We start from the raw sequence: 23,305 nt of genomic DNA, 5'->3' as shown, positions 1-23,305 counted from the left end.
CTAGATCAGATTGGATCTGGTCTTTTGTGTCCGAGAGCGATGACAGAGTGTGTCTATCTACATTAAATGTGTGCTCCCGCCCACAGACGAGGAATACTGTGATCGCTTAACAAAAATCCAAACCACTTTCTGTGCAATAAAAAAAGTCATGTTACTTTAACAACCGAATCTATATCTCTAATGATTTATCAATGTACCGCATAAACTTAACTTAAAATAATTTTTTATCCACTTTGGTTTTGCGAGGATATGATCACACTCATATTTTTCCTACATATTTTATGACCTCAGTCTTCTTTCTTTTAAAAATATGAGTGTAAAAAAATTAATGTTACATATAAATATTTAAAATTGCTATTTATAAGCGAAGAAAAGGAACATTGAAATTGATTTTTTTATAGCTATTGGCACGCATGACCATTACTTGACTAATAAATTATATTTTTTCAACATGTAACCTGTGGGGTTCAGCAAACAATGAACATGAATGAGTCCATTAATAATCAATTACCTCTTTACTGAATTGATGCTTGATGCCACTTTTTTGAGTGACCATCAAATTAACCAAAAAAGCTCTGGTTTAATCCAGTTACGTAGTTATAAATGGGGGATTGAACAACGGAATGCATAAATTGGAGATTTCGAGTTTAAAAATAAGCCAGGAGATTGAACAACGGATTGCATGAATAGGAATTTTCGAGTTTAAAAATAAAAAATAAGTCAAAGTAAAGTCTACTGGCCCAAAATACATCCAATTTGGGTGTGCACTTAGTAGTAAATACTATATAAACTTAATAGAAATCTTAAATCTCCTTGATGTGGGATTGCGGTGTTAAAATGCATGTAGTAATATTGTAGGAACAAAATACTATAAGGCATATTTTAGACAATTAGTTCCATTATTTAGCAAATCTGTTGAAAATAAATAAAGGGGTGTTGGTTTTATATAGTATCACACACATGTGTAGTGTAAAACTACTAAGGTGTGTGATGGTACATTGTGTTCTTGTGTGCTTCACGTACACATACGCGCGCACGCCGCCGCCCCACCTCGCCACGCACCACACCGGACCGGGTCGGGTCGAAGGGCGATTTGGGCAAATGTCTCGGCGTCTCGCGTACGCGAGGCGACCTGGGCAAAGATTTTATTTACTTGTGATTTAATATTTTAATTAAAATTTATTTATCAGTTTGAGCTGTGTTATTACGGTTGGGCTGTGTTCGGTTTCCAAATCGGGTTGAGTCACTTTGTAGTGGGCTTAGTCAGATTCATTGAACCTGAACATTTGATATATAACTTTGTAACTGATAATATATTCAAATTAAAATTAAATTTGATATAATGTGTGAGATAAATGCTGGCTGTTATATTTTATTTAAATTCAAAATTAATCAGTTTTAATTTATTTAATTAATGTGCAGTTTAATTCTAATATTAATTAGGGTGGCTAGTTACACTTAGCCTCTAGCATAAATAGAGGACTAAGTAGCTGTGTTTCATGTACCACACCTACATTCTCTTCCTCTCCTCTCTGCTCTCTTTTCTCTCCCGAAACACAAGTTCTGAGCTGTTGTTTTTTCCGGCGACTGGGGTGTTAGTCGAAGTTAAATTTGTTGTTGCTGTGAACATCAAATCCAGAGCTGTTTTCAAGAGCAGTCAGGGCTTCGAGTAAGGCCTGACAACTCAGCTGGTTTCATTTTGGTTTCTTGTTGCATTGTACCAGTTGCACACCACTGTTTTCTGTCTTTTCTTTTTGTGTTAAAGTTATGGTTACTGGTACGCTCTCTTACTTTTCTATGTTCTTACAGTTTCTGATTTTCATGTTGTTTATCTACATGTTTTGTTTTGTTAACTGTTATCTTGGCCTTGACTTGTTAAATACGTTATATAATTGCCTCGATGTTGCTGTAATAGTCCTTATTTCCAACATTCTTGAAGAGATAATTAGTTATATATTATTTAGCGTAATAATGTTTAGCGAAGCTGAGGTTCCCGTAGGTGGTGGTAGTAGTTCTGGTGCAACTGTTGGGGTCATAGATTGGACCACTTATAGTTTTCCACAAGCCGTTGAATTAACTGGTTTATCGGAGAAATTCAACGGTGGCATCGGCTTTTCTCGCTGGCAGAAAAGGATGAAATTGTGGTTGACTATAAAGGGTTTATGGCCGGTTTTGGAATATGAGAAACCCGTTGTATATCAAGAGAATGCTAACACGGTTAAGGCTTTTGCGAAGTGGACTGAGAAGGATGGGGTGGCTAGGGCGGCCATTTTGGCTGCTTTAACAAACACTTTGTTTGATGTCTATTTTTCTGATACCTACTCCGCAAAAGTCTTATGGGAGAAGCTGGACCAGACACTGACTCACAAGGTCTGGAAAAGTATTATGTGGCAAGGTTTCTTGAGTTCAAACTGGTGGACAATAAGTCCATGACTGAGCAAGTGCATGAGTTCGAGATGATAGTGCATGCTTGAAGGAGTCTGGTATGAACCTCCCTGAGAAGTTCAAGGTTATGAGTGTGATTGAAAAGCTCCTGAAGTCTTGGGAAGAGTTCTCTCTTTCCCTGAAAAGACGGAAATGAGAGATCACCTGGACCAACCTTATGATGGACATCTTGGTTCAAGAATAACACAAGTCCAAATAGGGACATGTGATGCCAACTGAGCACGGTACCTCGAAGGTAAACGTAGCAACTGTAGGACAGAAAAGGAAGGCTATTGCTAAGAAAGTTAATAGTAATAAACCTAAGAGTGACAAGGACAAGGCCAAGAAACCCAAGGCAAATAACCCATGTTGGTCTTGTGGCCAGGTTGGGCACTGGAATAAGGATTGCCCTACGAAGAAAACTGAGGTGGTAGCGCAAGCGAATGCTGTACTTGGAACCGCAAGTGGGCCCGTAGTGAACATGGTCGTTGGTGATGCTACGGCTTCTGAAACCAACGTTGACCAGTATGTATCCTAAAACCCTTTAATATTTTCTATCTATCTGTCAAATGAATGGTTGATAGATACTTGAGCTATTGTGCATATTTATGCTGATATTAGTTTATTTGTATCTTATCAACAAAGTCATAGCTTGACTGTGAAGATGGGGAAAGCTAGTGCCGCTCAAGTACTTGGAATAGGAAACGTGGATCTGAAGTTACCTTCAAGACGTATACTATCTCTTACTAGAGTGCATCATGTTCCCGACATGCGTAGAAATATAATAAGTGGAAGCTGTTTAGTTTCTAGTGGTTTTGAAATTTCTTTCAAGTGTAATAAAGTAGTTCTTATTCATACTGGTACATTTTTTGGCAAGGGTTACTTGTCAAATGGTTTATTTGTTATTAATGCTGAACCCGTTTTGGGGAATTTGAATAATAATATTATTTCTTTGGTTAACTGTGTTGAATCCTCGGATATATGGCATGCTAGACTAGGTCACTTAAACTTTGGTGCTCTTAAGAATATGATGAACTTAGGGTTGATTCCAAAACATACCATATAAAAGAATTCTAAATGTCAAATATATGTGTCTGCTAAATAAATAAGGAAACCTTTTCATAACATTGTTAGGGATTCAGACTTGTTAGATTTAGTACATACTGATATTTGTGAATCTGGTGGTGTGTTGACCAAGAACCAGTTTAGATACTTCATTACTTTTATAGATGATAGTAGTAGATATTGTTATGTTTATTTACTTAGATATAAGGATGAAACATTTAATAAATTCATTATATATAAAACTGAAGTAGAAAAATAAACTACAAAGTTACTTAAACGATTGAGATCTGATAGAGGTGGTGAATACACGAGTAACGCTTTTAACGAATTTTGTGCAAATAATGGTATAGTTCATGAAGTTACTCCACCATACACACCTGAGTCTAATGGGGTTGCTGAGCGAAAGAACAGAACATGTAAAGATATGATTAATATTATGCTGATTAACCCTGGGTTGCCTAAATACATGTGGGGAGAGGCTCTATATACGTCGTGCCATATTTTGATAAAAGTCCCTCTGAAATACGTGGAAAAGACACTGGAGTTATGGAAAGGCATGATGACTAGTCTTAAGTATCTTCGTGTGTGGGGATGCCTTGCTAAGGTACTTGTTCCTGAACACAAGAGAAAGAAATTAAGTCTGAAAACTGTTAAATGTATCTTTCTGGGCTATCTTGAAACCACTACATCTATGAGATTTTTGGTATTAAAATATGACATAGATGGTATAGTGGCAAACACGATAGTTGAATTTCGAGATGCTACATTTTTTGAGGATGTCTACCCTATGAAGACTGAAATACTTGAAACGACTTCTGAGGAAAATCCTACTCACACATCGAGTTCTATTCCTGATCATATAGAAAAGATGACAAATGTGGGGGCGAAACCTAGTAGTAGCTCTATTCTTAAGGAAGTAGAGGAACCAATGAGAAGTAAGCGTGCAAAGAAAGTTAAGGACTTTGGAGGTGATTTTATCACTTATAATGTCGAGGACGAACCTTTAACTTTCCGACAAGCTATGGATTCTTTGAAGTCTAGGCATTGAAAGGGCGCTGTGAAGAGTGAAATTGACTCTATTATTTTTAATGAATCAGCCGCATAAAAGTTGCAGGTGCGTTGGGAGTTGGTTGATCTCCCTCCTGGGTGTTTTACTATCGGGTACAAATAGGTCTTTAATAATCCTATTCCTATTTCCAACAAAATCAAGGTGCCAAAATATACTAGTTACATGAAAAGAGCCAAGGAGCCGAGGAATAGTAGTTTAGCTTGATGGTCCCAAGTCCAACCGTTGAATAGTCGTCCTTAAGGAGAAGCTACAGTTATGGGTCTCAACACTCCATTGAATAACCAAATTGCTATTCCAAATAATCTTGGCCGCTAATAATGGCAGCTCTGAGTTCTAGTCAAATTCTTACATGCATAACCAGGGTCCTAGTCGTAGATAAACAAACTTAAATCAAGGGACGACGTGCAGTTGCCATGAACTTAACTTGGTGCGTATACACTACAGAACAGGACATGCATATATATATGGAGTAAATTGATCATACCACAGACATGTACATGCATCTGTAACTATCTAATAATTATTTGTACACCTGACAATTTGGCATTTACGAATATATAATCGTAAACTCAATCACTTGTTAATTTGCTAAGATTGTCAAATCTTCCATTTGTCTTTCCTAAACAACCGACTCAGATATTAATTGCTCAGAGGTGGTGAACTAGTATTAGTGATTCGTAAATAGTACATTTCAGTGAAATCATTGTAGTTCTCTAAAATTGGATCCCCCATTTTGTTCACGATTTTATATTATACACATTTTGTCAATCCAATTACACCCGGTACACCGGCAAACAACTAAAACAAGAAGTCAATTCACTACATAATTTGAGTTTGGAAGCTGGAGATCGTACCTACAGGATACCAAGGTCTTCGGATCAAGACTATTGAGCTTCGTAAACTAAAGATCAACAAGCAATTCAAAAAATTGTTCATGCTCCTACGCCCAGAGCATGCTGAATTTCCTCCAGAGATTTACCTTTCGTTTCCACCACATTACCAGTTATATATGAGAGAGCAAGAAGACAGACACAGGCGAAACCTAGATACACTTTGTCAATCCCAAACTTGGTCACAAGGCTCAAAAAGCAAAGTCCAATAACAAAGTTTGATACCTGGTCCAGAGAGAGAGGAGAAAATTGTAAACAAGAAAACGTACACTGATGCATATTAAACGAAAATGCACATTTCAATCATGTCATCTTGGGACAATATGTTCATGTGATGGCATGTTGGAACAAATACTCTTCTACTCAATAGATTTGTTCCAACATGCCATCTTGGGACAATATGTACTATAAATTTGAGATGATTTTTGTGGGGATTTTACAGTAAATATAGACATGATAAAAGTAAAATGGACACTAAATTCAGACCTTTGTTTTAACTGCTGGCCACTGCAAAAATATGTATAAAAATATTTTCCTTATTTTAATAAATTTAAATTCGGAAAAATCTTTTCCTTATTTTAATACATATTATTTTAATACATTTATTTAAATTCGGTTTTTTTTTAAAAACTAATATGTATTAAAATAAATAAAAAAGATTTTGATTTCCTGGAAATGTTTGTTAAAACAATAATATTAGTTAGTACTAAAGAGTTAAATTCGGAAAGAAAAAAGGCGCTACTTGATTAGCCAAACCAACCCGTCATGCTTGATTCACGAATTGAACTGCTTATTCGCAAGTGACAAGTTGACAAGTTGCATACATATACTATGCAAAAAAAAAGTAATTCGTCGGGCCTAACCGCTTATTCGCCTAACCGCATTATTCGCCTGAACCGCGGGCCGTTTACGAGTTAATGTTTTCTCTGGTCGGCACGGAATGGCACGGACCGTTAATTTTTATGAGCCGTTCACGAGTTAAGCGGTGACCAAACACGCCCGTCAGAAATTCGGTCCGGCACGCTCCGCTCGTTTGGCCGGCTCTAGTTAGTAACTGACGTACTGCATGGGATCTTCAAAAATACATACTTTGTTCACTAAGCCAAATGGGCTCATAATATTCACTAAAAAGTGGTATGACCTAATACTCCAAAATGAACTACCAAGTGACCATAACATATTTGATAAAATGAATAAAATTCATAAATAGTGAAAGAACTATAGTACAAGTCCCTTATCCGCTTTCCTGTCCACTGTCACAGACTATTTGTCAAAGTACCAACTTATTATATGCAGCTAGTTTGTTCTTGACTTACCCAATGCATGCCCAATGACAAGGCAACAGCTTTTGCTCTAATTCTAGAGGGGAATATCTCCGGAAGTAGAAGAGCAGGGACAGGGCCAGCACCAAGAGAAAAGAATAGTACATATCTGTGATATATATAATCGAATCACAATTAGATGCTATTGTTAAGGTAAAACCAAAATATATAGCATACCATCAATATATCCTGCTAGAAAAAACTATTGAACTTACAGAACTGTCCCAACAACAGCAAGTGTACCGGAATATGGTGCAAGGACCTTCAAAGAAAAGGAGAGAGACAGCAGAAACATTGAAGCAGCCTTCAAAAGGGAAAACAACAAAATAAAGAAAGTCTGTCAAACATGATGCTTTACTTACAAGTTCACTGGGGGAAAGTAAGTACCGGGAATGTTTCATATGAAAAAAAAGAAGATAAAATGAAGGGTCGTAGTAAGAGATCACGAAATGAAAATGCAACTGAGTTATAAAGGCAATATTCTTCGTATTTTACAGTAACATCTATAGTGACTGCTTTTATAGTCTTTTACACATTGAGCATCTTCAACTTCATGAACGATAACTAAAGATTTATTGGTATAATGACGATATATCAATAAGTAGATCTGAGATTGTAAAGAAACTGTTCTGTGGAGAAGAAAGGATTATAATTTAGATATATTTGAGAGATAAATGCATTGTCCATGACATATCTCCTTGGAAGAGTAATAATATTAAAAGAAATTAGTTATAATAAGGAGCAAGAAAATGATCGGGAAAAGAAACTTTCAGCAATTGTTGAATCTTAAAGAATTATAAATCAGCAACAGCATAAGAAAGGAGAGATAGAAAGCGACTGAAACTAAATGGGATGGCCGTTCAATATATGCATCCATTACGCTATGTAAACTATACGGTACATCAAGGATTCCCCTAGCCAGTATTTGGGCTTATCTTTAATATCATCCTTGGGCATAGGTTTATATTCAATTAACATATGATAAACCTGAGACTTCCACTGAAGCTATCTCTATATCATTGTAAAGTTTTACATATTAAATGATATGTCAAGATACCATTCCCGCAAAACTTGTAATCAGGAGACTCTTCCTTCCTTTTTTGTCCATCAGAAAAGATGCTGCAGTTGAGCCTGTAATATTCTGAAAACTTAGTCACTTGTATCATTAAAAATATATATCTGTAAACTATAAAAGAGATCTTGCTCAAATCTGACCAATTACATTTGACGCCCCAACTAAAGCGCTGGCTGCAACATCAGATGCTATTCCGGCACTACGAAACACGGGTGTAGAAAAATAAACAACAGCATTTATGCCCGCCAATTGTTGGAACAAGAAAAGTGCAGCACCAACATTGACAACTACAGTAATAGATATTAGAATTTAGAATTGTGCTATCTTGCTTCGATATAGAGTAACATGAAAGGGGCATATATACGGTATCACAAAGTTCAGGACTAAGTGCCCGCTATCCAATATGGGGGTATGGCCACAGTGGAAGAATTAAAAGCTATATAAGTTTGGATTAGAGCAACTCCAAGTGACTCTCTATTTCTTCTCTTAAGTCATTTTTTGACAAAATTAATACAAAACTCAACTCCAACACACTCCTAATCACTCCCTAAATATTTAAAATCTTCAAAACTTTCCTCATTATTGAGGAGCCTCTAATGTATGTTAAACTTATTTAATATTAGTATATATTTTCCCTCCAAAATACTTTCACCATTCCTATTTGTATTTCGTACATCAGATTCCCCCTATTTGTTGCCATTTAGTATCATGTCCAAAGATGATTCTGATTCCTCCTGCAAGTCCAAGCAACAGTAGCGCAATAACAAATTTGAACCTCTGTGGGCAGCTCCCAACCACACTGTAGGAAAAAAAGCATGCCTAGTAGATGACAAAACGCTTCAGAACCTACCCAAGCACCTAGTTATAATTCTACAGGTACAGCAGCTACATAGTTTCCTTTGCCCAATGCAGGTGACCGTTGTTATAAAACAGAATAAAAAAGTATGAAGATACAAACTTTGAGGAGGGCTGTTGGAGCAGACCCAAATAATATGACTTAAGAGCCAATATAATATTTGTTTTTATAAGGAGGCTCACAGCAACTCTTGGAGTTGCTCTTAGTACACTCTAGAAGGTAAGAGTCCCTAGATGTTGCTTTAATATTTCTGACATGGTTTCAGATTTACCTTTCCAGTAACGGCTACTGAATAGATCAAACCAACCAGCTTCAGGTTCTGAAGAACCTTGACTTCCAGCAGTCAAATTGTACATTACCTCGGTAACTCGTTCTTTTCCATAGAGTCTTTTTACAGCTAATTCAGCCTCAGAAATCTTCCCTCGCTACAATAAATTCAAACTAGTTGGAATTTAAATGAGATGATAACAATCACTAAACTATACTAAACACAGAAGCTTAATTGAGAATCGACAATACACACGTGCACGTTAAAGTAAGTACATTAGAAGTGAGTGTGTGTGTGTGTGTGGGCGCACGTGCTAAAACCTGGTAAAGCCATTGAGGACTTTCTGGAGCAATTGTCATTCCTAGAGCCAATAGAACAGAGGGAATAGCTGCACTACCGAACATTGTCCTCCACCTGACAAATCATATCATCTCCATAGTTAAAACTACATTTACAGAAATACTGCTTCTTCTATAATTATCAGAACACAAATTTTATAAGATGACGCATGCTATTCTCGTAAGTTTTCATTTTGCAATGAAAAATACCATAGTTCAATTTAAGAAATCAATTAAAAAATTACCATAAAGGAGTTGCTGCTAAAGGTAATCCAGCCACCAATGCTGCAAGAATCCCAACACAAATAGATATCTGATTGACAGATCCTAGAGTGCCACGTATCTCAGTGGGTGATATCTGACCATAAAAAGTGACAAGTAAGAGTTGGATGAATTTTGATAAAAAAAATACTGTCCTTTAGAAGTTACTACCTCAGATATATACAGCGGCACAATTGCAGATGATATACCAATACCAATTCCAGCAAGCAAGCGGCCTATGATCATTGTCTGAACACTCTGAGCTGTGGCACTGAAATGTTGGAACATTCTTAGGAAAATACTATTAAATTAATCTAAGAGCCCAACCGACAAGAGACAGACCAGAGAAGTGTTCCAACTGCAAGTGGGATTGCATCCAACTGAAAAGTCTTTGTCCGACCAAATTTGTCAGCCATTGATCCTCCGGTAAATGAGCCTACAGTGGCACCAGCAAGAAGAGTGCTGACAATCCATCCTATTTAAAAACGTTGCACAATGGGAAATTGTAATTCTAAAATATAAAAATAGAAAATTTTCACAGAACACGGTAAAATCATTGAGATTTTTGATCAACGGAGAAACGGTAAATCATTGAGAATTTTGATCAATGGAAGAAGCATGCCTACATGCCAAGAAAAAGAGAAGTAATTACTTTTTTCAAACCATGTGTTATGAAAGCTTGTCTAACACTGGATCAGGAAACAGATCAAAAGTGAACCTTTTCTTCTTTTTTTTGTTAATAACATAGACGCTTTATGCTGCGGTTGAAAAAACATACATATCCCACACATTGGAAAATAAAAAGAGTAATGCAAGTGTAATCAAAGTTCTCGACTTCTCGGTAAAACCCAATGAAGACTTACCTTGCAATGCAGTGTTTTCAGCAATCCCAAGATCCCTAGAGAGACATTCAAGGGCTCCATTCACCACCCTGATGTACATACGGAAGATTATGAAATGCCATAACATTGCCTTCGACCAAAGACAGGAGTAATTGGGTAACTATCTTGTGAGTAGCCTGAGATTGCAAAATAATCTAAGGACCCCTAGCATGCAAATAGGGAATTGATAACTAACATGAACTCATGATTACCCTTAGCATGCAAATAAAGAGTGTAGGCTGAATAATGTAACGAACGTAGTTCTTTACAGTGCAGTGTTGAAAGATTCTGAAAGCTGCGAAGTTCAAAGTACAAGACAAAGTAATATGCAAAATAGAGCTATTACCCTAAATGATACCCAAACAAAATGGCTCCCAAACAAGCAACTCCAACATAAGGCAATACTGATCCAGAAGATTTCACTTGAATTTTCGTGGGGGAAACATCGTCCACTCCTCCTACAATACAAGGAGTTTCAAAAATGATGATACAGGAACATTGTACTGCATATTTAGGCTACACAATTTCAAATAATAGCAAATTGTAACTTTCATTCTCCCGTGATTTTCTTAATTTAAGACACCAAACATGCCACAATTTATGATGAACTCTGGGGTAAATATTTAGATAAAGCATCTCAGTTGTTTGTTAGCTTTTAAAATGAAGTCTCAAACAAAAGCAATATCTCGAACCGCCTACGAGATAATCCCTCCTCGTCATGCACTTCTTTCTTTGCAATAACAATGAATTATTAAGAACATGGCACATCCATATTGTTCATCCTAAAGTCAGAAACTTTGCAGAACAAAGAGCAGGTATTTTACAATCGTGTCGGGTATTTGACAGGGGGGTTAACCATCTCGGGATATATTGGAAAATTGTTGGGCTGAGCTGATCGTTCACTGACATAAATCAGTGTATACCTTTGAGGAATCAAAATGGTAAATACAATTTTAAATCTACACATAATTTCGTCTTGTGTTCACCAATTCCATTATTCATCCCAGAATTAATACATGTGAATAAATGTGAGTACGTGGAAGGTAACATTGAGTAAATGTGACAGAGGCAAGATTCATGTACGATGCACAGGAAACAATACACTTCCGCAGATAATCCTATCTAATTCGTATTAAGTAACCATGTTAAGTAACCAGTCGCCGGAGAAAGGCCCCAGCATGATCTTATAACCACTTAACACTCCCCCACAATCATACTATACTTTTCGTATTTGATTGACTAACAAATATACCAACTATCAATACTAATATCAACAAAAATTATTTAAATTAAATAAATGGGATGTGAGGATTCGAACCCGAGTCCCTAAACCGAGTTCTAATACCATGTTAAGTAACTGATCTTTCTAAAACACATACAACTAGAGTATAAAGATGAAAGGTGACAGAACAAAAGCTGAAAGGAAGCACAAATGCATAATAGCGCATGGTCTACACTTTTGAGTTGTAATAATGCCAAGAAATATGCTACCAAAAGCTGACAAGATAATTGCCTGATCCGATATTACAAAAAACAGCCGATTTTTTTTTTAAAGTAAACACCAAACAGAGAATAGGTAAATCAATGACAACATCTCTAACCTGTAGCATGAACCTTTGATGTTCTGGCCTTGCCGAATTTCCGAACAACACTGTCCACACTCCTCTTACCACCAAGTCCTGCCCCCAGAGAAAGGCGCAACCCGGAGACAGAACCACACTGTTTTCTTAAACAGAGATTGTTCCAAACTTCTTTTCCATTTCTTGAATCACAACAACCTGCTAAAACCCTACGGTTATCAACATGAAAACCCAAGTTTCCTTTGACACTAAACTTTAATGCTTGCATCATCACCTGCAGATCATACACACATACATATATTCTTTGATTAATATAATTATTAGAAAAATTCATATACATATAAAAGAACATATTGCAACTATATTGTTGAGAAACCAGCTCATCTAAAACCTTAATCTAAAACCTTAAGGGCTAAGGGGTTGACCCGACATAATCATATATTTAACACTCTCCTCACTCGAAAACCCATTTATGGGTCGAATAGTTGAATACGGGTGCTCATCTCGTAGGGCATTAATTGTCTTCCGTGTCCATAATTAATGGTGAGAATACTGGGGATGGCCGGAAATCGAACCTAAAACAATAACATATATATGGCCTTCCTCTAACATATATACGCAATTCAAAAGCTTAACGTGAACATGAAAAACTGAAAAGGAGCGACTTACGAGAGAATTGATGATCACAGTGAAGAAGATTTTAATACACACCAAGATTTTTCTTTAGTTCCTCATTCCACAGACCACATCTATATATGTATATAGCATGTGCGTTTATCACAAATCTAAGTAATACTCACGAAATTTAAGTGATCAATTGTGTAAAACGTTGGAGAAAACGGAATCACGAAACCTTTGCACTGTTGAGATTATTAAGATGTTTTTTTTAATATTTTTGAAACTATTTTGCGTATGGTACCAGATCAAACAGATTTTGATGAGGTGCATGTAAACCTAACTTACGTGTAACGTTCAAGCGCAAACCTGGGTGACACGTTTCATGCTTACATAAACACGTGGCCCCACTGCTGCTGAAAGAAGTTTTCGTATAATTCATTGTTTATAAAAATATTAATTTATATAAGTATAATAAACATTTATTTGTTTAAATACAGGGATACCAACCTATCAATAAATACACGTTATTTGAAAAAAGTTATTAACCAAGCAATAGATAAAAGTGCAACTTCATATCAGAAAATCAACTTGAATTATGAGTTGAACATGGTTAGGAAAATAAGATACCAATACTAAATTTTTACATAAAAATTTAGTGCTTGTATCACTTGATCAGGTACTAGAAGAGAAGCAAGCAGGGTAATACCAAAAACTGCACCTGCAGTCCTGCATGTTAAGATGAGAAGCTAGCTAAGCTAGTAACAAAGAGATGGTAGCTAAATGGCTTTGATAATCAGCTACTAGTAGTCAGAGTAACCTGCTTAACTAATGTACATGAGTCCTATACCTATTTGCTTTGCCAGAGGTCCATTACAACTTCATCTACCAAAGAATGTAGTATACCCCCATCAATTGAAACACTAGTTTCCAAAGCTTCTACATCGAAATCAGTCCAACTGCTCATTTCCCTCTCCATTTGCTCATCCAAAACAAAGCCAGCCCAACTAGTCCACCTTCTGATTTCTTCGACCACCTCCCGAATCAACATTTCAGTGTTCATTGATACTGATAAATCTCTCCAGGATCCGATTCTTCCCTTTATGCTCGAAATGTATCGTGAATCCAAGTACTCGATCACACAATCAAAAAGGAATCCTTTGAGTAGATTCCCCTCTGTGTCCTCAGATTCGGAAAAACAACCAAAGTTCGTCCATAAAACACTACCAAGAGTTTCCAGTTCACTGACAATAAACTGGCATATTGAGAAACCTTTACTCTCATTTGAGTTATGTCCAGAACGGTTCCCAATAACTAGTTCAGTATTTACAATGACTTCCTCTGCATGGGCCATCTTGCTTCCTTTTAATCTGGAGTCGACTAGCTCCATACTACACAAAACATCAGAAATACTGTTGACGAGGTCGGCCATCAGCTCTATACCAGACCTTCGTTTGCTTATTGAGTTAGTACTATGCAACAGATCTACACTACCCTCCAATTGTTGTCGTTCATTGTAGGCCAATTCTTTTATATCAGTGTGTCGTTTATACACTGTATTTTGAAGAAACCAAAAACCAAAACAAGCAAAGTAGAACTACATTACAACCAGAAAAATGAACAAGCCTTTGTAAAAATTTGAAGGAACAATGCTATGGAAATATAATCTCTAACTGAGAACAATAATAATTCAAGACGATTAATTACCTAAACCATCATTCAAACTGCTGGAAAAGAAGCTCCTATTTGAGATGGAGGCTTCGAGAACAGATAATGGATTCATATCGTTGTTGTTAACATTTAAGTGCCTGACTTGAGCTGCTTCTTTTTTCAGCTGGGCCTGTCGGGAATAATATAAGGCAGAGTATTTTATCTTGGGGTCATATAACTGTTACAGAGTAAAGAACGACACTTTCAACAAAAAATAAAAGAGGCGCGCTTGGGCATTTTATGTAATTCATAATTACATGACCAGCAGAGCCTTAACCCTTAACACTGGTATCTAAGGAGCCATTTAAAAGATTAAGACTTTATTCTAAAATTTATCATCAGAGAGTGCATCACCATTGATCACACAGTAGTATGCAGGGTTATCTTAAAATTAATTACGGTTAACTGCATATGCAGGTCTATTTGTGAAAAATTGATCCCGGGGAGCTTGCTAGGGTTACAGGATTGTTCAACTACTCGTATAAATTGAGTAATCAATGTTGTTCTATTTCTACTATGAAGACTGTTGGTCACCAGCATACCATGTAATAAACAATAGCCCTCGGCACAGACTTATTTCCAACGTGATCTACATAAACTCTCAAGTATATATTACAAGCATGAAGCTTCTAATGTTCCGACCAAATATCTGCTATCGAATTGAAGTTGATATTTATATATAACAGAAGCAAAGCAGTTCAGTAATCTGAAGTACATAAATGGTAAGAATCTTATGACTTTTAATATGGCATATAGTGGGCAAGTTTATACATTCTTAGTACGCACGGTGTCGCAGTCAATGATAATGTCTGTATCAATATGAAATTTGATTCACTTCAAAGAATAAAACAGTAAGATACTGGTAATAGATGCATTGTATGTTTCAATGCCCTAAAGCATCCGGATCATAAACTGAAAAAAGAACACAATTATATGATGGTGAGAGGCATCATGTATAGGTAAAAAGAATAAAAACCTGGAAAGATGGATGTGCACTCAAGGTATGCTCACAACAAGATGAAACCCCTGTCTCAGTTGCCCCAGAAATCACATCATTTACGTAAAAAGACCTCTCTACTGTTAAGGCCGATATTAGCTCTTGAAGAATCATAGCTGGTGTTTGCTTCAAGTGATAGCGTCCTAGTGACATGCCATTGTCCCCTTGACTTCTTATTTCTTTCAGCTTTTGTTCTATAACACCTAAAGTATCTACTGTGGAAGGAGATGACTTTTGAAAGCATACCTGTCCGGTTCTGTTAATTTTATCCAATACTGAATTGTTTTGTGAACTACTGCTATATGAGTCACTTTGATATTTCCTATCTTTTAATTTGGCCAGTGATCTGTCATGCTTTTTTGAGGAGCTGAATGTGAAGGAAACAGCACCATCATTGGTGTCAGTGGCTTTGTTAATTTTTCTCAGACGGGCTAAATCGCTACTAATGCAGGTAAGTTTTGCGGATTGAACATCACTTCTCACCACCGTTTGACCTAATGCATTGCAATTAATATTTCTCTGTCTGTCGATGGTGGAACCCACAAAACTACAACTATCACCTTGTCTGGCTACTTCTACAGATCTTCTCTTCCTTGCAGAGGATAGAGGATCATAAAGCCTATCAGTTGATCTCCTCTTTGAGACATATCCGCATTTGTTTAATTTACCAGGAACTCTTGAGTGTTTCTGATCAATAGTACCCTGACTTAGACATACCTCTTTGCTCAACTGGACTGTACATGTAGACCTTGGTGAAGTTATGTAACTTCCTGTAACCCCCGGATTTCCGACACACATTTTTTGTTTGTGGCAGATTGGTGAAGGCAAAATCTCTTCTTTTTTATACTGCTGGCTTGGAAATTGCCCCTGAGTTTGACTGCCTTTCTGAAGAGTTTTCCTTTTTAAATTGTGCTCAGCTCGAGGATTTACATCGCCCGGTAATTGAACAGAAAAGGCACTGAATTTTTCAGGACTTTTACAGAACACACTCTCTTTTTCTGTTTTAAGAGATGACATAGGTGATGTTTGTGTACATCTTTCCAATCCAGATAAAGGACGGCCCAGGTAGTCTGAAACAAATGGTTGTTCTTCCAAGTATGTTCCAGATTCTGGAATATCAATAAAATTGCCACAATTTCCACAAGAAGACTGGCCTCTGGAAAACCTTGTAGCATTTTCATAATATGCAGAATTTTCTACTTGATCCTTTGACCAAATTGTGCCTGCCTCAACCAGGAGGCTGTCTGTTGGATTATAATTCTTTTGACTTGAATGAGGAAGAGCACATTTTGCTCTATTCCTAGTTTGCAACCCAGGTTCCAATATTCTAGTAGCAGCACCAATCAACCTAGCTGCATTTCTCTTTGAAAGTTTTTTGGGACTCTTCACTGGTAGAGAAAATTTTGGATGATGATGCTTGCTTGATCTCGACAAAACCTTCTTAAAATGCAACCCCTCAGCTCCAAACCTAGCCCCTGCTCGCCTTTCAGAAAACCCTGTCTTCTGAAGCTTATGAGGCTTCATTTCATGCTTAGACCCTTCATTTTCAACTTTAATTTGTTGGCCATTGAACTGACAGCAATCACTAGCAAATTTATCAACCCTATAAACATCAATTTTATCGCAAGAAGTTTTCTTCATCTTATTCCGCTGCACAGCAGGCAACGAATCCAAGCCCATTAGCCTAGCCACCAAAGTCGGAGTTCGCATTGCATGCTTTGGTCCAGGGTCAACATTTCTCTCATTGGACTTCTGTTATCCGCAAATAAATGTTACAAGTGGATAGTTCTAAAAACATTAGTACTTAGTAAACTGGAAGAACATAGGATCCGTCCATAACTAGTGGCAAGGCTCGTTTTCTGTTCGAATCTTCCTTCCCCCATCTTCTTACACTTAAAAGTACTATAACACATTGAAAAATATTTAACTTGCCTAGAAAAAAGAACACAGAACTAAAATCAAAAGTTATACATACCAGTCGGAGTTTAGGCAACTTATCATCAGCTCCAAACTTTTTTGAACCATGTTGAGCACAATCTAGCAATATTGCATTAATGTTCTTAGTTTTTTTTCCTTCTGATAATTAAACAAACTCACAACATTTTTGATAATTTGATACACTGGCACACTCACTCACTCACACACCCCAACCATACACTTTCTAAAAGGGAGCGAGAGAAATACCATTAAACACACAAAAAAAGAACAATACAGGGAAGAAAAAAAATGCAGACCTAGTGAAAGAAGCTTGTTGGAAAAGAACTTCTTCTTAGCAAGCCTTTTCTTCCATTCAAAGAGCTGAAAGAAGATACCAACACATCCACCTGTTCTCTGACTCTTCTTCTCATTAATGGCCAAGGCTGACCCTGTATCACTCATTCTTTATCCTCCAGAAAGCACAATGTACATACACACAAACCCTGTACTACAAAAATCTTATATCTACAACTCTCTTGAAATACCTAAATAAATTTAATCAGTGAAAAAGGTTCCATTAAAACATGTAAAGTACTGGAAGTTGTTTTTCTGGGAATGTAATAGTAGCATTGTATAATTAAAATAATATGTTTTATTTAAAAAAGAAGCATGGTGTTGAAAATGGCCACACTTCAGAGGGGAGTGCAGTACTAGTAGAGAGATAAAAAAGAGAAAGTGAGTATAAAAATATTGGATTGACATGGAAGTGACAAAAACAAGATACGTATCGGCCGTTGAGTCTACGTCTGTCTAGCTGTCTGATGTATGTGTCTCTGCACTTCTGCTACATGCATGTCTTTTTTTATTACAGCCTTCCCAACTTAACAGCTTCCTATATTCTACCCTCCTTTCTTTACTAATTTGTCTCCCCCATCAAGATTATGCCTTTTTTAAACGGAAAATGTCTCGATTAATAAAATTATATTCGGTACCAAATTAAGTGTTAGTTTTAATTTTCTGGACATATTTACGGTATTAAAAAATAGAAATATCAATGATATTAGTATATTTACTTTTTTAAATGCGCTGGTCGGTAACCCGTATGAAACACGAGCCCAGATTCAAATAAAAATACTCCCTCAGTCCCTTTGAATAATTTATATTTATTTATGAGGAAGTGTCTGACACGCATTTTAAGATGCATAAAAAATATAGTTATGTAACTTATTTTTACAATTTTCTTTTTCTGAATAAAAGTTGAATGTTTTAATTTTTATTTAGAAAAACAAAATTGTAAAAAAAATTAAACAACTATACTTTATATGCACCTTAAAATACGTATCGAACACTCTCTAAAAAATGTAAACAATTGAAAGGGACGGAGTGAGTATCAAATATTGTTATATTTGATAAATATTACGAAGAGTATATAATAAGACATATTATTTAATTATATGTAGTTATATTGAACCTGAGTGAAATAATAAAAGTTACATAAAAAAAATCTTTTATTCTTACCTATTTGTAGTGAATCGAATCATGTTAAAATCATAATGCTATTAAACATGTATAATAAATAAATAATTTAATTGTATCTTGGCATAAAATTGAAAATTAAGAATTGAAATTACATTATAAATAAATCTTACGTAGTTGTAGACTTGTAGGAATTGAACCATGGTTCAATAAAACAAGTTCAATAATATGAATAAAATTTGTATGGCGGCAAAAAAGTTACGTCCGTATTTCTAAACTCATGAGATTGAAGTTCAAACCGCATATTCTTTGCGACAAGTCCTTTACAAGCCTGAATCACCTGGGAGGATGTTGAAAATGGCTTTGAAGTTGGGGCAATTTCATTTCGAGTACATGCCACATACAGCGATTAAAGATGAAGTTTTGGAGGAATTTTTCTCGGAATTTGATTCTGAGATTTAGGACAAAATCATAGTACATAAAGATTTGACTATGTAAATTTGACTTGCCCTGAGGGGAGTGCAAGCTCGCTGCAAGACGAGGAACTTCCACACCCTTGGTGGATCTTACGTGTGGTGAATCATAAATTTGCATGTTGACGGTGCAAGATGTGGGCATGTTGGAACAAATGCTCTTCTACTCAATAGATTTAGGTTTCATCTCGATAATAAGGAGGCTCAACTTATAGTTCAACATATACAAAAAATTGATAAATCACATAGCCAGAAAACCGAGATTATGTCTTTTTCAAGAGATCACATTCCTCCAAGCCAAGCATAACTCTATTGGTCTTGATGGACGCGACCTCCCTCACTGTAAGGCATATGTCATAGCCTATTTGTACATTCGAGAATTTAACTCAACTCAAATAAGAATGTAATAAGTAAATAGTGGATCTACCGTCAAAGAGATCTCGCAAAGTAATATCTGTCAAAGGATTCAGAAACAAGGTTCATCTACAGACTTGAGGAATTAATTCACTGGAAGAAGTTCAAGAAATTGATCAAGCCTCAGTGATATAAATCAAGGTTGTGGATTTAATCAAGTGACAGAGATCTCGTCAGGGTATCAAAGAATTACAAGGATTTAATCTGAAGAAAATCAATTATCAAAGTTAAGACATGAAGAAACGTCACGGAAGTTAGTCACTCATGAACCAGACAGTACATCGAGTGTCAACAGTGAAGTGGTGGAATTGATTCATAATTGACTGTGATTATCATAAGATTTTCAGAAGAATGGTTGCTGCTCAAGATTAGTATTAATTCTCTATTAATTAATTAAGTCATATAATTTAACTAAGAAAATAAATTATATCTGCAAAGATTAATTTATTGATTAATTGAATTAATTGATTAATTAATTCATAATTAATATTAAGAATTTTCAGAAGTTTAATTGGATTAAAAACAGTCTTAAATCAGCAACATAATTGAAAATGAACTAGCATGACAATCTGGATTGTCATACCGATTGTTATGCCAAGTCATTTCAATAGTCATACCGAAAGTTCTACTGGGAAGGAGATTGTCTTGCTAGTTCAACTGATTGTCATACTGAAAGTCATTGTAGTTCAATGAGATTGTCTTGCTAGTACAATCAATAGTCCTACCGATTGTCTTGCTGAGCTCAAAATTGTCTTGCCGGTTCAATGAGAGTCTGTTGATTATTTAAAAAGAACAGAAGCATCATACATTCATTATCATCCAACAACCAAGAACACGGAAAGAAAAGCAGCCGCAAAAACATTTTATTTTTCATCTGCAAACTTCAAGATCATAATTTCTAGTTTGTAAAGTTAAATCCAATCAACTAGAAATCATTCTCTTGTTCTTGTGTAATTATCTAGCGGATCAAAATCCCTAGAACTTAATCTCAAATTGTGTTTAGCATTTGAATCTTTTTATTGCAAAAATAGAAAAAGTTCATGTCGAATTTATTCTAGATTTGTGATAATTAATTTGAGATTAATTTCTTGTAATCGATACAATTGTTGTAACACCTTTCAAGTTTAATAATATTCTTATTTAACTTGAATTTTGTTTCACATTTTTATTCCGTATTTAATTCGATTATTTGGTATTATTTGTATTCAACCCCCCTTCTACAAACACATTGGGACCTAACAATTGGTATCAGAGCCTTCTGATTAACGAACAAATCAAGATCCAAGACTTTTTTAATTTTTTCAACTCCTTGAATTTTTATTTATTCAAAAATTCATAATGACTTCACAAAAAGTTGGAACCGTTAAAATTTCACTATTTGATAAAGAAAATTATATCATGTGGAAGAAGAAGATGCTATTATTTTTACAAGTTGCAAATCCCAAATATCTGAACTTGTTAAAGAAGGGTCTAAAAACTCCGATGGTTATTGAACCAGAGGTGATAGTAGATGATGTTGTGATTACCAAAGCTAGAACCTATCCAAAAGAGCCCGAAGATTTTACTCCTGCTGAAAAGGAAGAAGCCTCCTTGGATGCCAGCCTTCAATTAATATTAATTGATTCCCTTGATCCCTTGATGAACAGACATGTGATGAACTGTAAAAATTCCAAACACATGTGGGAAACTATTGAGGTGATTAATTAAGGCACAGAGGAAGTTAGGGAGAACAAGTTGGAGATCATAACCTCTGAGTATGAACATTTTAAACAAATCCAGGAGAAGGAATTACTGAAGTGTTTGAGAGGTACAATGCGTTGATCAACAACCTGAACATAAATGGAAAATATTATTCAATCAGGGAGGTCAACAAAAAGTTCCTTTTAACACTGCCAACTCATCTTGAACATAGAATCACTGCCATTAGAGAAGCTAGAGATCTGAGTGAAATTTCTTTGGATAGACTCTATGGTGTGTTAAAAACCTATGAGTTGGAGAAGATTTAGCAAAAGGAAGTCTACGGGAAAGATAGAATGGTCATCACATCTACTGCTCTTGTAGCTGAAGGTCAACAACAACAACAATCTCAACAGTTAGAGAGAATGGTACAGTATTTCCAAGGCTGAGGAAAATGTATTAGTAGCAAAATATGATCCTCCTACTATAAATCAATCCAGTGATGATTTTATTCCTTGGAAGAGCTGGAGCAATTGGAAGATGAGTCAATGGCCCAAATTGTCAAGAGATTCTCCAATGTCAGATTCAAGAGAAATCCCAAGTTCAAGTACAAGTCCAACTACAACAAATTCCAGAAAGGTGGATCTTCATCCTCTAACACCAGCAGTGGTGGATACAAAACAGGGATGGTTGATCGGAGCACCATCAGATGCTATAACTGCAATGAGTTGGGACACTTTGCCACAGAATGTAGGAAGCCAAAGCAAGTAAGGAAGAACTCTTATGATTCAAATCAGAAGAGTAACTCTGAAAGGGCTTATCTGGCAAAGGGAAGAAGCTGGGATGATACTGATAGTGAAGATGAAAAAGAAGGGAATCTTGCTCTTATGGCTATTGATGGAAAAGCTTCATCGTCAAGAAAAGAGGTAAAATATACTGATGTTGAATTAGTTTATCATCTAGGAGGTAACTTAGATTGTGCTCGTCGTGATAATGAACTGTTAAGTTTACAGATCAAAGACCTTGAGAAAGAGGTCAATGAATTAAGACTTGTGAACATTAATCAAGACAAGTTAAAAGAACAAGTATCTTTTCTAGAGAATAGAGTTGACTGTTATAGAAAACTCGAAACTATTCTCAAAGACAAGATTTCCGGTCTTGAGACTAAGGTTAGAGCCTACTTCAATTCTTGTTCGAAGGCTAAAGAGTTCTACAGTAAGCAAGCTGTTAATCAAACATCTGGAATAGGTTATGATTACAATGCTGCTATTGGAGAATTAGGCATAAACTCCCCTCCTCGTGTCTGTGCTAAAGGGAGGGAAGTACCACATGTGCTTAAAGGTGTTGATGAACCCCTCTATAAAGCATCAATTGTTGAACCATTTGATGCGACCTCTTCTGTTATTCAAGAAGAAATACGTGCTGAAGATCATGCTAATGAGAAGGTTGTTTCTGAGTCAAGTGTGTCGAAAGTTCCAGTCAAAGTTGTGAAAGCAACTAAGACTAACTCAGACATACATGAGTTGGATAACAAAAATGTCATGTCTACCATGCATAAATTGCCTGCTGTTAATCACTCTCATAAAGCATGTGGTGTTGCTAATTGTATGTCTTGTGCTTTTAATTTGATGTATGCTTATTTTAATGGTAAGCATGTTTCTAGTGATAAGACTACTCCTCGTCAGCATGTGAATAATAAGAAGCATGATAGGTCTAAGACTGCTAGTCCTTCTAAGGCTAGAAAGGAGACATTTGTGCCTAAGCCTAAACAGAAATTTGTTAAGGCTGTTTACAAGGTCAAATGTTCAGTCATTGAGAAAGTTGAGACCATTAAAATTAAAAATGTTGTTTTGCCTGACAAAGGACAATTCTACAAGTATTTCGGGCCCAACCAAGTTTGGGTTCCGAAGAAGGTCTAATCCATCTGTAGTGTAGGGCATTAAACAGGTGGAACCGGTAGTGTGGATTCTTGATAGTGGATCATCAAGACATATGAC

General features: G+C 36.1%; 2 protein-coding genes across 7 annotated transcripts; both read right to left on the bottom strand.

The window, feature by feature from the left end:
• Window positions 1–5,173: 5,173 nt before the first annotated feature.
• On the bottom strand, window positions 5,174–13,360 carry LOC141717883 (plastidic glucose transporter 4-like). 5 transcript variants are annotated; one of them, XM_074520109.1, is made up of 14 exons: window positions 13,275–13,360; window positions 12,051–12,303; window positions 10,796–10,907; window positions 10,432–10,499; window positions 9,911–10,043; window positions 9,740–9,839; window positions 9,553–9,665; window positions 9,290–9,383; window positions 8,973–9,126; window positions 7,986–8,132; window positions 7,828–7,901; window positions 6,986–7,074; window positions 6,765–6,879; window positions 5,176–5,673 (listed from the first exon to the last, which is right to left on the bottom strand). In XM_074520109.1, the coding sequence occupies exons 2-14, from the start codon at window positions 12,298–12,300 to the stop codon at window positions 5,491–5,493; spliced, it is 1,632 nt and encodes a 543-aa protein (XP_074376210.1). In that variant the 5' UTR covers window positions 12,301–12,303; window positions 13,275–13,360; the 3' UTR covers window positions 5,176–5,490. The 5 variants fall into 5 exon arrangements, with proteins under 5 accessions (XP_074376214.1, XP_074376210.1, XP_074376211.1 ...); XM_074520110.1 differs by lacking the exon at window positions 13,275–13,360 and adding an exon at window positions 12,699–12,934 and having other exon boundaries at window positions 9,911–10,004; XM_074520108.1 differs by lacking the exon at window positions 13,275–13,360 and adding an exon at window positions 12,699–12,933 and having other exon boundaries at window positions 5,177–5,673.
• Window positions 13,275–18,016, bottom strand: LOC141717881 (uncharacterized). Of its 2 annotated transcripts, XM_074520107.1 has the most exons (6): window positions 17,586–18,016; window positions 17,327–17,388; window positions 15,331–17,103; window positions 14,352–14,484; window positions 13,495–14,198; window positions 13,275–13,373 (listed from the first exon to the last, which is right to left on the bottom strand). In XM_074520107.1, exons 1-5 carry the CDS (start codon window positions 17,728–17,730, stop codon window positions 13,495–13,497), a joined length of 2,817 nt encoding a protein of 938 aa, XP_074376208.1. In that variant the 5' UTR covers window positions 17,731–18,016; the 3' UTR covers window positions 13,275–13,373. The 2 variants fall into 2 exon arrangements, with proteins under 2 accessions (XP_074376208.1, XP_074376207.1); XM_074520106.1 differs by having other exon boundaries at window positions 13,351–14,198; window positions 17,586–18,015.
• Window positions 18,017–23,305: the final 5,289 nt, after the last annotated feature.

Source organism: Apium graveolens, chromosome 4 (assembly GCF_009905375.1).
Source record: "Apium graveolens cultivar Ventura chromosome 4, ASM990537v1, whole genome shotgun sequence".
NCBI lineage: Eukaryota > Viridiplantae > Streptophyta > Magnoliopsida > Apiales > Apiaceae > Apium > Apium graveolens.
This window is presented reverse-complemented; position numbering and strand designations above follow the sequence as displayed.

Excerpts from the sequence above, each read along its gene's own strand:
- LOC141717883 (XM_074520109.1), bottom strand. The coding sequence starts at position 12,300 with ATGATGCAAGCATTAAAGTTTAGTGTCAAAGGAAACTTGGGTTTTCAT. Across the intron at positions 7,075-7,827 it reads TTACAAGTTTTGCGGGAATG|GCTGCTTCAATGTTTCTGCT; the intron begins GTATCTTGACAT and ends TCCCTTTTGAAG. Across the intron at positions 6,880-6,985 it reads GCTGTTGTTGGGACAGTTCT|ATATGTACTATTCTTTTCTC; the intron begins GTAAGTTCAATA and ends TATATATCACAG.
- LOC141717881 (XM_074520107.1), bottom strand. The coding sequence starts at position 17,730 with ATGAGTGATACAGGGTCAGCCTTGGCCATTAATGAGAAGAAGAGTCAG. Across the intron at positions 17,389-17,585 it reads CAACAAGCTTCTTTCACTAG|ATTGTGCTCAACATGGTTCA; the intron begins GTCTGCATTTTT and ends CAATATTGCTAG. Across the intron at positions 14,199-14,351 it reads CAGTTTGAATGATGGTTTAG|TGTATAAACGACACACTGAT; the intron begins GTAATTAATCGT and ends TTCAAAATACAG.